The sequence below is a fragment of the Coffea arabica genome, chromosome 8c, assembly GCF_036785885.1.
Source record: "Coffea arabica cultivar ET-39 chromosome 8c, Coffea Arabica ET-39 HiFi, whole genome shotgun sequence".
Lineage (NCBI taxonomy): Eukaryota > Viridiplantae > Streptophyta > Magnoliopsida > Gentianales > Rubiaceae > Coffea > Coffea arabica.
This window is the reverse complement of record NC_092325.1, coordinates 32,907,975-32,923,434: the sequence shown is the minus strand read 5'-3', so window position 1 is coordinate 32,923,434 and position 15,460 is coordinate 32,907,975. Positions and strand designations below refer to the sequence as shown.

The 15,460-nt window shown below is 32.7% G+C and overlaps 1 protein-coding gene across 1 annotated transcript; it reads left to right on the top strand.

Annotated features, from left to right (window-relative positions):
* The first annotated feature begins 12,862 nt into the window (after positions 1 to 12,862).
* On the top strand, positions 12,863 to 14,573 carry LOC113705300 (premnaspirodiene oxygenase-like). The gene is made up of 2 exons (XM_027227106.2): positions 12,863 to 13,777; positions 13,873 to 14,573. The coding sequence occupies exons 1-2, from the start codon at positions 12,863 to 12,865 to the stop codon at positions 14,482 to 14,484; spliced, it is 1,527 nt and encodes a 508-aa protein (XP_027082907.1). The 3' UTR covers positions 14,485 to 14,573.
* Positions 14,574 to 15,460: the final 887 nt, after the last annotated feature.

Genomic DNA, 15,460 nt, shown 5'->3' with positions numbered 1-15,460 from the left:
TTAACTTGGCTATTTCATGCATTTATGTTACATATTTTATTAAACTTTTACTGAAAACGTTGGTAAGACCTGATGCCTTGTTAGACCGTTGGTAAGTCCAGGATAGGATATTCCAGGCATAGTGCTCGGTTGTTCCCGTCTAAGTAAAATTTAATTAAATATTAAGCATGGCTGCATTTCTTAGACAATTTAAATTAGGATCTAATTCAAAACAAGCTAATATAGTACAAAGTCATGAATATCATATGCCTATAAATAATTCAGATTGGACTATTCCAGAAGAAAAGATAGAACATATTTATAGAATTGGCTCGTTAGATTTCAAAACAGCATTATCAGTTAAAACTCATGAAGAAACCATATCTATTCAAGAAGAATATCAAACAATTCCATTACTAAATCATAGTACAATTCAAAAATATTTAAGTAAAGGATATCGATATATTCATATAGGTTTAATACAGATTGCTGTAAAACCTTTATTCCATTTAGGAGTAGATGCTCCTATATATTTAGCATTAAGAGATACTAGATTAAAAAGATATAAAACTTCTTTACTTTCTATGATTCAAACAAATGTTTGTAATGGACCTATATATTTTAACTGTGCTCCAAATTTTTCAATAGATCTAACAGACCCACATATTTGAAATTCAGTTATATTAGATGTTCATTTACAAGGAAATGAATTTGAAAAACATACAAAGAATTTTGCAATAATATACAGAATGTATTATAGACCTTTATCTTCACATTTAAATCCAAAATTTATAATGACTCCAACTCTTAAAGAAGAAACAACTTTATTGCAAGTAGATGCAGATAGACCTACAACTTATACTGCCAAAAGATTAAAATGGAATGAAATAACCATACCAAGTGAATTTGAAATTAAAAATCCACAAATAGCAAGAAATATAGAACAAACTACTGCTGAAGATATTATAGAAAAACCTGATGGAAACACTTTAATAAGATTTGCTTCATTAAGAGAAAGACCTAGTTCAAGTTATTCATGGTTACCAGCTAGACATTCTAATTATGAATCCACTGAAATAAATTTTCCTGTAGAAAATACTTCAACATTTAAATATAAAACTCCTGTTCCAGAAGTTATAAATCAAAATCAATCAGAATATTCCCCTACTCATTCACAAATGAAAGGAGAAATAAATGTTATAAATAAACCATATGAAATAAATCATAAATATTTACAAGAAGATTTTGATGATGAAGAAAATATAGAAAAAAGAATTTGGTTTTTTCAATTAGAATCACAATATAAAGAAAAATTAATTATAGAATGGAAAATTGAAATAGAAAAACAAAAGTTTGACTTTCCTTTTTTCACATGGCTATCATATTATATGTCAAAATTAGGAATAAATGATATATATAGTACATCCCAAATAAATGTTCAAACAAATTTATATAAAAAATGGAAATTAAAAGATGATCAAATATTAACCTCAATACATCCCCCATTACAAGAAGTGAAAATTAATATAGGACAAGGAGATATAATAGCCTCACCTTTTAAAAAGGGTAGAGAAGCAGAATCAAGCACAAATAATAATGTAAATTTAGATGATATTAAAAAAGTTTATCAACAAAATAATTATACAAATCAAATTTTACATACAATTTCTCAACATATGGAAGTATTAAATACTAAAATTGATACAATAAAGAAATCAGATTTAAAATTCCCAAATGATATTTCAGCACCTCATTTTAAACCCAGAAGCCTGACAAGAGAAAAAGAGCAAGATTTAGTACAAAATATTAATAGTCAAAAAATAAATACTACAGATAATTTATTAAATAAAATATCTCAAGCTTTACAAAATATAACTACAGAACCTAAACCTTCAACTCCAAAAATAAATACATTAGACAGAATATTAGAAGAAAATTCAACTGAAGAAATAGAAGATTTATCTGAAAAATCAACAGAATCAGAAGAAGAAGAAGATATGATTTTACCAATAGAAAATCAATTTGAAGAAACAGAAGGAAATCAAATAAATAGAATAAAAAGAAAAAATTATAATAATTGGAAAATGGTAAGTCCAAATCTTTAAGTTATTTACAAGTTTATATTTCCTTAGCTTTATGCTTATCAAATTTATATTGCCTGGGTAGAAGTGGTATAGAAGCAAAACTAACATTAATAGACAACAATCAACCTTCAACCTCTAATACCAAAACAAACGAGATATCAATAGCAGAAAACCCAGTAAAAGAGGACCAATATATAAATACAATAGAAAAAATGACTTTTCAAAAATGGTTTGCTTTAGTAACTATTACAGTAGAAGAATTCAAAGAAACATTTGTAGCTCTAATAGATAGTGGAGCTGATATAAGTTGTATTAAAGAAGGAATAATTCCCACAAAATATTGTGAAAGAACAAATGAAAAACTAATGGCAGCAAATGGAGAAGATTTAAAAGTAAAATATAAATTTACAAAAGGATCAATATGTAATAATGAATATTGTATTAGACATAATTTTATAATTGTAAATAATATAAACCATGATGTAATATTAGGAACACCCTTTTTAATTCCAAAATCAAATACGGATAAAATAGCTTGCCATCTAGCAAATATTTGTTTTGAAACAATATTTTGAACATCTTTCTATAAAATTTCTTTTGCAGATTTACAATCTATTCTAATTAAAAATTTCTTATTATATAAATCATCTTGAAATTTTGATATACACAAAACTATGGATAAAATTTCTTTTTTAATAGTTGAATAATTCTTTTGAGGATCAGACCATGTTCCTGAATGAAATCTAACTAATTCTTCTTTTGAATTATCTAATTTTTGTTTTAATATTCCACCATATCCTAATTCTGAAGCATCTGTTTCAACTATCATGAATGCTTTAGGATGAGGTAAACATAAACATGGAGGATCATTTTGTGATGCATTTGGAATTAAAAGAATTAAGATTACAAATAAAATATGGTTCAAAAACAAAAGAAGTAGGATCATAAATCAAAATAATTAGTGGCTAATTATTTGTCACTAATTATTTGTCACTAACATATTTGTGTAAACATATTTGTCATTGCAAGGTGGATTTGAACATCTTTGATCCTAAAAAGTATCCCTGTTCCTTCTTGGCCAATTGGTTGACTGCTATGTACCACAAAATGCTCTGGGATCCCAAAAGCATCATGCAGGTTTGGTTGAGCAGTAGGGGCAAAAGATATTATGTTGTCATCACCAGTTGCTGGGTTGTTCTGTGATGAATCTATTTGTTTTACACTTCGTTTGGTGCCATTTCCCTGCAATACATCAGCATTTAACCACTAAATATTGAACTCACAAGAAACAATAACTAAATGTACATTAAATAATAAAATTACAACAGATTTTCTTGATGTTTTTGTTCTCATCTTCTTTGCATTTGAAGTGTTGCCCCTGACCTGCAACAAAACATAAAATGCATTAGCTGCTACAATATTACAAACACAGGTATATCTATTTACACAAATTACATGCTTGATTTACAGAGTTATTTACTCTCATGTCATCTAGTTGTGAGAGACTCATATTCTCCTGATTTGCTTGTGTTTCCTGCCCCTGTTCACTCATTTGACTGGCTGCAACACCTGCTTCATCTCTAAGCTTACATGTCCGTGTGTTATGACCTTGCTCACCACAGAATGAGCATTTAGAGACTTGACCAAATCTCCTCACCTTCTTGCCCTGCTCCTTTGTTTGCTGTATCTCATCAGCAGATTTTCTCCTCTGTTTCTTTGGTTTTCCTGGTGCTCTTCTATAAGTTGGTGGTAGAGGTGGCTGAACATCTACATCTTCCCATTCATGCTCTCCATTCACAGGTAAAATGCAAGGGTTATAATACTTAAGATACATTTCAACACTGTAACAATCATCAATGTACTGCATAGGGTCCTTCATAGCAATCCACAAAGCTGAAATTGCATGAGCACATGGTATCCCTGTCAAATCCCATTTCCTGCATGAGCAAGTCCTATCCTCAATATTGACTGCCCACTTTTCACCATAAGGACAAGCAACTTCAAAACTGACATCGTTTGATTTGTAAGGCACACAATAAGTTGCCTTGTCAATATTGTCCTTCATCATTTTTCTAATTTTTGGACAGAAACCAAATTTACTCCACTTTTCCCTAACTCTATCTCTATTTTCTTGCATTCTTTGCATGACAACATGCCTCAATGCCTCCATCATGACAACAATGGACCCTTCCCTGGCATCTAATATTTTGCTGTTAAATGATTCACATACGTTATTTAACAACATATCACATTTAGGGAATGTTCTGAAGTGTGATCTACTCCACTCTGCTGGATTCTTGTCCTCTAACCACTTAATTGCATCAACATCCAGTTCTGCTATGGCTTCCATTCTTCTCATGAATTATGCATGAGTAATTACCTTAGCTGCTTTCCATAAGGCTTGCTTCATGGCTGTCCCTTTGAATCCAGCAGCTACCATATTGCTATACATATGTTTCACACAAAATCTATGATCAGCCCCTGAAAAAACTGAATTACATGCCTGAATTATGCCCTTCTGCTTGTCACTCATTATGGTCCATTCATAGTCTTTTTCAATTTTTAGATCCTCCTTAAGTAAAGTAAGAAACCAAATTCAGGAATCCTTAGTTTCTTCCTCAGTTGCTGCATAAACAATTGGATACAAACCATTATTTGGATAAACTCCAACTGCTGTCAGTAATACTCCACTAGCCGCACCTTTGAGAAAAGTCCCATCTAACCCAAACATAGGCTTGCAAGCATCTAAAAATCCTTTTTTCACCCCAGCAAAGCACATGTACAATCTCTGAAATTTCCTTGTTTGGTGACTGAATCACAGTAGTCTTCTGCCACCTTCATCACTACAGTACTGCTTGGGTTACTTTTCAAGATTTCATTGATATACTTGGGCAACTTATACTGGTCCACATCACTACCTTGGTCCAACTCCCTGTCAATTTTTTTAGCTCTATAGCCTTGATGTCTACTCAAATAGCACTTGTTCTCTTTCATTACCAGGTTTTTGAAGCTAGCATAATCCATCCTGGGATTCTCCCTAAATATGTTAACATATTTTCTGCCAACCCACCCAGATTTCACACTCTTGTTATGATATGAAAACCCACACTTGTGCTTCTGCTGGAATGTTCTAACTTCCAATCTGCCATCACCTTTCATCTTCCTAGCATATATGCACCAGTCATATCCTTTTTTAGGACAAATTGCCCTGCATCTAATGGTGTCACTCTTGGTAAATTTAAATGGTCTACCCCGCTTGATATTCCAGGTTCTAACTGTCTCTTTAAACTCCTTGAATGTGGTAAATACCATCCTAATTTCAAGGTTGGGGTTATCTGCATTCTTGGGGGTCATACATAGGGGGTCTTGAATGACCGTCTTATCTGAACCTTGGAGACTATCAATATCTGAACCTGAATCTGGTGCAACATCTATGTCGGAGTTGTCATCATCAGTATCATAATTACTCACTGTTTGTCCCCTAGTTTCCTCTACACATTCCTTTTTTTCATTCTTCTTAAGCTGCTCTTTCCTGTGATTTTCTACCCCTAACCATTCTAAATTATGATCAACATTTTCTTCATAGTCATTGTCATCAGAATTTTGCTCATAATCAGAATCTTTTCTTGAGAATTCTCTAGAATGAGAACCCTCTATATATTCACTATCAGATTCATCATCTTCATCTTCTAATACAAAATCTTCATCATCAACATTAGACCCCCACTGTGATGCTAATAACTCACTAAAAGAAACCTCTATGTACAAATCAACTATCCTTCCATACTCAAATTGATCAACACAATAGGCATGCAATTCTCTATCATGCTGTAACAGACGGAAGCCATGTTCCTCTGTCAAAATGTGGTACTTTTTCTCACCTATAGTCCTAACCTGACTTTCTAACATTCTATCCATTTCAAAAAGGCTTATACCTGTGACCTCTACATGATCAAACACCCTTAATTCACCTCCCTCATAATGAACATCAGGTTCAGTTTCACATTTTCCCCATAAGTGACATTTCATAGTCACTGTCGTGCTATCACTGTCTACATTTAAAAAAAAAAAAGAAACAAAAACAACAAACAACCAACACAGGCCATAATTTAGATGACAGAAATAGCAAAACTAGCAAACCAACAATAAAAAATTGCATATTTAGCAAAGATTCAAAGACAAGGACCATCAATTGCTGTAAAATAAGTCCCACTTGTACATTATGAACTAGTATGATAAGATCCTGTTCAGAGACACACATGGGACCACATCACAAATGACAAATTTTTTTAGGGCTTTTTTCAGGATTGGTCGTTAATAAAGCCTTCATTACAAATTTTTTGTCCCCCCAAGTACAAAAAGCATCTTTTCCATTATATTCTAACATTATGGTTAGCGATTGTGCATATATATCACAAAAAGAAGGCAAAATCACATACCATAATTAGGTGCTACCAGCTTGTTCATTTCCTTAGGTCTCACTGCCATTTCTGCTTTGCAATGCCACGAGCAGCTTCAGCTTGATTGAATTCGGCAAGATTTTTTCGTATTTTTTGACGTTTTGGTTCTTGATTTTGGCTCTTAGGGTTCGTTGTTCTTTTGTTGAAGAGAAGAGACCAAGTTGGGAAATACGAGAGCAAATGTTTCTTTTTCTGATATTCAACCTTTTTGGTGGGGTCCACTGCTTGATTAGTGAATTTTAGCCTTTAATGTCATTGTTTAATATGTCCAAAGGCAAGACAAAGTTGAAAATATTAAAAAACGTGTTTCAGAAATTAAAAAATTAAAAAAGGGGTTTTAGTGCCAGCACGTGATCTCACGTGACTTGGTTCCGGTTGAAATTGAAGAAATTCCGTCCATTGTCCACTTTTAGCGTAAAATTGAATAGATTGGGGACCAAAATTGATTTTTGAAATAGATTGAGGACTAATTACGCTCGTACACTATAGATTGGGGATCAAAATTACAATTCCCCCTAAAAAGAAAACTGATTGATCTATTGGACAGAACTTCATCTGGTCACATGTAAAATCAAATCTATTAGCTACAAATTCCTCCTTTTGTTTTCATGAGGTAAAAAAGTTTGATTACAGTCAATACCAATATATATATATATAGACACACACATTAATTTGTTTCCAACAAGGGAGTGGGTGGGACTTGAGAAATGGGGAGGGGGCAGGGAAATTTGAACTCAGAACCTAAGGTCTCAATTATAGTCATTAGACCAATACCTCATCCGTAATACACACACATACACAAATACATACATACATCATACACATATATATATATATATATATATATATATATATATATATATATATGTGTATATTTATGTAATATGTATATGTATATGTATATGTATACACACATATATATGTATGTGTATATATATGTATGTATGCATGCATATATGTATACATATATATATATATATAATGCACCGGCAATATTTCAAAGAAAAATGGATAATGGTTTTCTAGCTTTGCTCTTCCTAAGATAGTATTGTTTTCTGGGGTACTTTTTATAATTTTTATAAGGTTTTCTATACCTTCTTTTTTCTTTTTCTCTTTCTCCATATTTTTGTGGATATAGACACACACATTAATTTGTTTCCAACAAGGGAGTGGGTGGGACTTGAGAAATGGGGAGGGGGCAGAAAAATTTGAACTCAGAACCTAAGGTCTCAATTATAGTCATTAGACCAATACCTCATCCGTAATACACACACATACACAAATACATACATACATCATACATATATATATATGTGTATATTTATGTAATATGTATATGTATATGTATATGTATACACACATATATACATATACATACACACACATATATATGTATGTGTATATATATGTATGTATGCATGCATATATGTATACATATATATATATATATGTCTATGTATATGCATAAGTGGACAAATAATGAATTTGAAAAAAAAATGTTTTCTTCTGTTAGGTGGCTAATTGTGCACATAATCTGTGAATAATTTCTCCTTTATTTTGCTAAAATATGATGTTAATTGTTAGATTCTAGTGTTACCTCTAGGAAATTACTATGAAAAAGGATTAAAAGGCCATAAAAGTTGAATTTCCAGAAGACTATGCCTTATAAGGCGTGACCACGTCTTATTTCGCTTTGAAATCCGAACATTGCGAGATTGGATGTGGACCCCATAGCTCGAGATTTTTGCTCATCAAATAGAAACGATTGTGATTTCCTTATACACTAGACATTGATTAACTATTTTAGGAATAATATCTTTTGTTTATTTAGCAGTAGTACTTATTAGAATTATACTCGGAAAAGGATTCCTTTCCTTTTTAAAGAAGAAGCCGTAGGTACTAAGGCGAGTCACATTTTTGGTCGGGTCTGAGGGGAAAAAGGAGACGACTTTTCTCCTTGGGTTTCTTTCGTCCAAGAATTATTCCTTTTCTCTTTTTCTCTCCAATAAACTCTAGTATTTTTTGTGGCCGCGAATCCACCGTGAGGAGCGGCTAGTTTCTTTTCTAGTTGAAGAATAATTGAAATTTGGTTCAACAATATTGCGAGATGTAATTTGATTTATTTGTTTCATTTATTTATGAGTATTTATATATTTTCTGCTCATTCATGATTATGATTATTTTATATAATTAAATAATTAGCTACTATTTAATTGTCGGAATAATCTATTGTCATCTAAAATATCAAATCCGTAATTGTTTGATGGTTTTGGTATTTGTGGTGAGTGATATAATTTGATTGTAGAAGAAACTTTCGAATTTATGTCGTGAGAATATATAATCTAACTTAAATGAATCGAACTTGTGTTTTTGTTAGTTAGAATTGGTAGCTTCTATAATTATTAATATTGTTTATAGGTTAAAACCTAAGAGCTTGTTTAGGATTGCTTAATTGGCAAGAGAAATAGTCACAGAGCTTGTTGTGGTTATCGAAACAATAAGGAGAGACAGGTTGTCAAAATTCGTTGATAACCATAACCAGTTTATTTATAAATAATTGATTTTACCTTTGCAACAATGATCAGTTAAATGAACCAAAGTGGAGATTAGACTTTTGACTAGAGTATTGTCTTTTCTTGGTTTAGTTTTATTTAATTTTGTGCTATTGCCTTTATTTTTATTCAAGTGAACTATTTATTTAATTTCTCATTATCCTCCTTTTTTACAAAGAAATAAATCACCCAATCCCTATGGAATCTACCCACCGCTATACTTGAATTCATATTATTAGAGTAGGAATCTTCATTTTTGTTGGTTTGACACCCAACACCTTCTCTTAACAACAAATGACAGATACTTTATCTTAAATTGGATAATCACAGTCTTCTACCCAAAGGGTCCCCTTTTTTTCCTAAGTAATAATTGCAACAAGAAGCCCATATTATACTATCCTTGTCCAATTAACCCTTTTAGATTCATATGCTTTAATATTTTTATTACAGATGTATATATGAATGTGTGTGTCTGTATGTATGTATGCATGCATGCATACATATATATATGTGTGTGTGCACGTGTATGTGTGTACATGTATATATGTATGTATATATGTATATATGAATGTTTAAGTGGACAAATAATGAATTGGACAAAAATGTTTCCTTCTCTTAACAACAAATGACATATACTTTATCTTGAATTGGATAATCATAGTCTTCTACCCAAGGGTCCCTTGTTTTTCACATGTAATTATTGTAGCAAGAAGCCCTTATTATAGTAACCTTGTCCAATTATTTCTTTGAAATTCATATACTTTAATATTTTTATTACAGATTACCTATTAGTTAGATTTTCAAATTTGTTAGGTTGTTTGTAAATGAAATATGAATTCACCAAAAGGCTTAGACTACTCGTCAAGTTTGTCATGAGAAAGAGTTGAATTGACTTTGAAAACTGATAAGAATTCCTTCCTTTGCCGCCTCGACATAGCAACTTATGTCACCAAAAGTCTTATGGCTCTGATACCACATGTTAAACGAATAATGTATATATGAATGTACTATGCCATGGAAATATAAATACACTTACCTCTAACCATTATTGTTAAGTACAAGTCAATCTCTTCCTATATCTTTGACTCCTTGTCTATTCTAACAAAACAAAATATGTGGACGAAGGAAAAAGTAGAAGGAGAATTTAGAGTAAGAATCTTCTAATCTACGCCTAACCCAAAAGTGTATAATTGATGGAATACCACAAACTATTTATAAGTTGAGCTAGGGATCCTTACCAGCAAATACAAAAATCTCTAATGTTTCCTCTTATCAAGGAAATCTTGCCAAAATTCATAACTGAAAATAACATTTTCTGACTAATTGATTGATTTGATTGATTAACTAATTGAATAAGATATCAATTAATAAATATATCAATCAATCATTAACAAATGGGAGATATTAATGACCAAATGTCAATCAATTAATTAGGATATCAATCTCCAATTATTATCTAATGGGAGATGCTAATTAATTATTGACAAAATTCTAATCAATTAATTATGATATCAATCACTTTAAAATGAATCATGTGGGTCATAATTGCCTCAAAAGGAGGCAAGCCATACATCTTAAAGTCCAAGACTGATTTGGACTTGTTTTAAACTAACAAGACTCAACTATAAACTAGAAATAAGGACTCAAAGATGGACTAAAATGTGGCTGGATTGAGTAAAATGAAATCCGGAACAACAAACAAGTTGGCTGAAATTTTTAGGAGCCTAGAAAGATGCTCTACCCGATTGCACGTTAGTGGAATTTGGGAACTTGGCTCGAGTGTTTCTTGGATTGACTTTGGAAAGCAAGATATTGTCTTAAGGAGCTTTCCTAAGGGTGTTCAAGTGGCTAACACAAACCCAATCAAACATGGATTATGTGTCCAGATTTTGGAAATAATCCAAATCAACTTTGGTTTTCAATTCCAATTTGTCTTCTTGTTTCTAAACTCTAGGCTGTGATCCAATTGTGTTTCTTTCTTTTTTTTTTATCGAATTTTTTTCCTTTCTTTTCTTTTCACTTTGGATCACCAAATCTCAAGAAACAAGAATGCCGCAACTTTAAGTTCAAGAAGATGAACTTGGCTTTTGAAAGTTCAAGATTTAGAAACTTTTATTCAAGATTCTCAAGAAACCCAACTATGCAATCCAAGAACATCAAGAAAACACGAAACCAACTACAATACTCAAGAATAACAAGAGACAAACACAAGGTATGGAATTTTTTTTTCAGATGAACAATACTGCTATAGTAACATGAACAGTACAACAAAGTGAACAGTATGATGAATAGTATTTTTTTTTTGATGCTACAAAGACACAAGAAATTCAAACCCTAGAATGATGAACAGATTTGTTTTTTCAAATTAGATAGGGTTTGGTATAAGAACAAAGAGGAAAGCAAGAAAAGAAAAGGCTATTAACTTGGATCAAGAGTTGAAACTCTGATACCAATGGATACGAATTCGAATCTCCAATCTCCTGCTCATAAAGAAACAGCCTAATCAAATAGCGGAAAGATCTATCTTGATTAGACTATGGACAAAATTGAATGGATTATAATCCAATCAAGGACAGCTTGAGATTGATTAGAAAAATAGAATGACACTACAATTCAACGTGATCTTGAATTGATAAGCTAATTGAAAACTTAAGAATCCTCTCAAGTATTCAAGTTTGGATCTCTTAGACAAGAGACTCACTAAACACAATGTGTTTTGCTAGAATTTTCTTCAATTCATCATGTCTTTTGAAAAACGTTGGACTCAAAGCATATTTATAGCCTTTACAAAGACTCAAAAACCTAATTCAACGAGAACTTACCTAACTAATCCTACTTGGCTAGAACTAGAAACTAACTTGACTTATACTAACTCAAATCGGCTCAACTATGGTCCACATGACCTTTTGCCATTTATCCCTAACTAATAACCCAATTAACTCCAAGCTAACTCTAATTAAACAATGAACAATTGCTGGAATTAATGAAAGAAACGATAACATGAATGATAACTATCATAAATGACTAAAAACTAAGGAAAACTAAACTAAGGGCCCGGATTTGTTGAGCTTTACGAGCTTCAATGAATTGACTCACATATGACTTGAACATGAATCATTGGATGCTATGTTTGTATCAAATCTGATCCTGCAATTGTTTTTTTTAAGATTGAGGGAAATATTAAGATCATTTCACATTTTTAGACCTTTAACAATATTTTTAATCCTTATCACATGAAATGAGTTGAATATTTGCCTCCAACTAAACAAAATTTAACTAGGCCGATATCTATAAATACATTATATTTTAAATATTATGTCAAGGATATTGATGTTTCTAGGCATTATTTGTCTTGGATTTAGAAAATATTGGAGTTGACAAAACAGTTGTGAGGACAAACGAACAAACAGAGATAAAATATGATATTGAAGTATAATGCAAAACACGCAGAGATTTACTGTAATTAATCCTTAGAGGTATAAATGTCATTTTGACATAAAAATGGTATTAAGGGTATAGTGCAAAACATGCGGAGAGTTACTGTAATTAACCTTTAGAGGTATAACTATCTTTTTGACATTGCCGCTATACAACTTTAGAGTTAACTAAGAGTTTTGACGATAAGCAATAGAAAATAGATGTTGAAGGTAAAGTGCAAAACTAACCATGCGTAAAGTCACTTTTTGTAATTAACCCTAACAAGAGGTAGCTTTCACTCTTTTGGCAAGCTATCAAACTTTAATAAAAGAGAGTTTAAGCTCACACAGCACAGAGAGGTCCCGTTAGAATGGAAATTTCCTTCAATTTCATCACTTTCTTCATTTTCCTTGCCTTGATTCTAACTTTATGGAAGAGATGGAAGAAACCCAGAAAAGTGAATGCTACACAGAAGCTGCCACCAGGTCCACGAAAGCTACCTTTCATTGGGAATTTGCACAATTTGCTTGGTTCACTACCCCATCAGGCTCTCACAAATTTAGCTAAAAAACATGGTGATCTGATGCATCTTCAGCTTGGTGAAGTATCAGCTATTGTGGTGTCATCTCCACGTTCAGCAAAAGAGATTCTAAAAACTCATGATCTTGCCTTCGCAGACAGGCCTGAAGTTTTAGTTGGAAAGATCATATGCTATGACTATTCAAGCATTGCATTCTGTCCTTATGGTGAGTACTGGAGACAGATGCGTAAAATATGCACCTTGAAACTGCTTAGTGCAAAAATGGTTCGATCATTTGGCTCTATTCGGCAGGACGAGGTTTTGCATCTACTTTCATCTATTCGGGCTTCCACTGGTGGTGGAAAACCAATCAATTTGACTGAAGAAGTTTCCTCATTTACAAGTTCCATGGTTTGCAGATCAGCTTTTGGAAAAATGTTTGGCGAAAAGAATACCATACTCATACAATTAGTGAAGGAAGTTTTGTCCCGAACAAGTGGCTTCGACATCTCTGATCTGTTTCCGTCACAGAAGATCCTCCATCATCTGAGTTGGATGAAGCCCACATTGCTGAAGGTGCACCACAAGATTGATGTAATTTTGGACAACATAATCAATGAACATATTAGGAATTTAGCAAGAGGAAAAGGGGGCAATGGCGAGTCCGGCCAAGAAGATCTAATTGATATCCTATTAAGGATTAAAGAAAGTGGTGGCGACCTTCGATTTCCTATTACCAACAAAATCGTCAAAGCTATTATGTTTGTGAGTACTAGTTCAACAATTGTTTGTTGCATTCTCTAGTCTCCTGAATTTTATTTTTTTTGTTAATATAGAACCGTGACATTTATTTGACGCAGGACATGTTCACGGCGGCAACTGAAACTTCAGCCACAGTGGTGGAATGGGCTATGTCTGAAATGATTAGAAATCCAGGTGTGATGTCCAAAGCACAGAATGAAATAAGAAAAGCTTTCATGGGAAAGGCAAAAATTGAAGAAATGGATATTGAAGGACTAATATATCTAAAGTCAGTGATTAAAGAAACTCTAAGGTTACACCCTCCTCTGCCTCTTTTGGTTCCCATGGAATGCAGGGAACAACGTGTACTCGATGGATATGTCATCCCTATCAAAACAAGAGTCTTGGTCAATGCTTGGGCAATCCACAGAGATCCTGAGTATTGGGATTATCCAGAGAGTTTTAAACCAGAGAGATTTGACAACAATCCAGTTGATTTCACAGGAACTCATTTTCATTATCTGCCATTCGGTGGAGGAAGGAGGATTTGTCCGGGAATATCATTTGGCTTAGCCAATGTGGAGCTTCCTTTAGCTCAATTGTTGTACAACTTCGACTGGAAACTCCCACCTGGTAAAGATGGCTTAGACATGACAGAGGCCTTTGGAATAACAGTAGCAAGAAAAAGCAACCTTCACTTGGTTGCCACCATGTATGACCCTTCCAATTGATATGCCAATCTCCATAGACACAATAAATTTGTACTTATGGCCGCCAAAGTTTTAGCAACTATTTACTTTAGTGTTTTATTCAGCAGCGATGCACCTGTATGGTTCTTGGAATTTTACCAAGCCAAATAAATAAAAATTCTGAAAGTTTGGAAATATTTTTCTCCATGGTTAATTCGATTATAGGTTGTTTCTTTGATTGGTCATTATTAAGTTGACTTAAGCAGATGCAAGATTTTCCATAGGCGGGCACCGACTTTTCTAATCCAACTCTTAAAAGAATAGAACTTCCAATCTCGTAATAAGAAGAAGAAGATGATGATGAAGAAAAGATCGTTATAATGATTCCATCAGAGAAAGGAATATATAGTGAGCGCTTTCGTCTTTATTTACTAATTAGATAGTCCGCTGATTGCTGAAACTTATAATTTTCCAGCTTCTTTATGACCCAGATCGTCCGGATCTGGTCGCACAACCAAATACACGATATCTAGATAGCTAGAAAAATGGCAATCATAGAAAAGAAATAATCCTAAGTCCTATTTCAGATAATCTTAAAAAAGGAAGAGTCGCTGATCGGATACCTAATCCAATATGGGCTGTAAAAGGAACAAGTGATACACAATAATAGCTGTCACTTCACTTCATCCACCAAGTACATATATTATATTTAGTCACTGATACATATATATGTGTCTCGTACTTTGACTTTTGATTTATCGTCAATGTTTTTTGTCCTTTTCGGGCAAATCCTTCGTTAGTTTAATAAGAGTATTGATTGATGAAATTGAAATTTGCATTTGGGGTTTCCCATTTTTAGTAAACGAGCTCAACAATTGTTACTGGAAAAGTTATATGACTGTGGAAAGGGTCTGACCTTCCGAGTTTATTTATCATATCGGCCTTCTTTAAAATACTTTCATCTAAATGTTAGCTGTTTCTGGTGAACTAGTAATGATTCCATCAAATATGGAATTAT

Bases quoted from the DNA above. Each gene is read 5' to 3' on its own strand.
- LOC113705300 (XM_027227106.2), top strand. From the start codon at position 12,863: ATGGAAATTTCCTTCAATTTCATCACTTTCTTCATTTTCCTTGCCTTG. The intron at 13,778-13,872 runs GTGAGTACTAGT...TATTTGACGCAG, and splicing joins TCGTCAAAGCTATTATGTTT to GACATGTTCACGGCGGCAAC.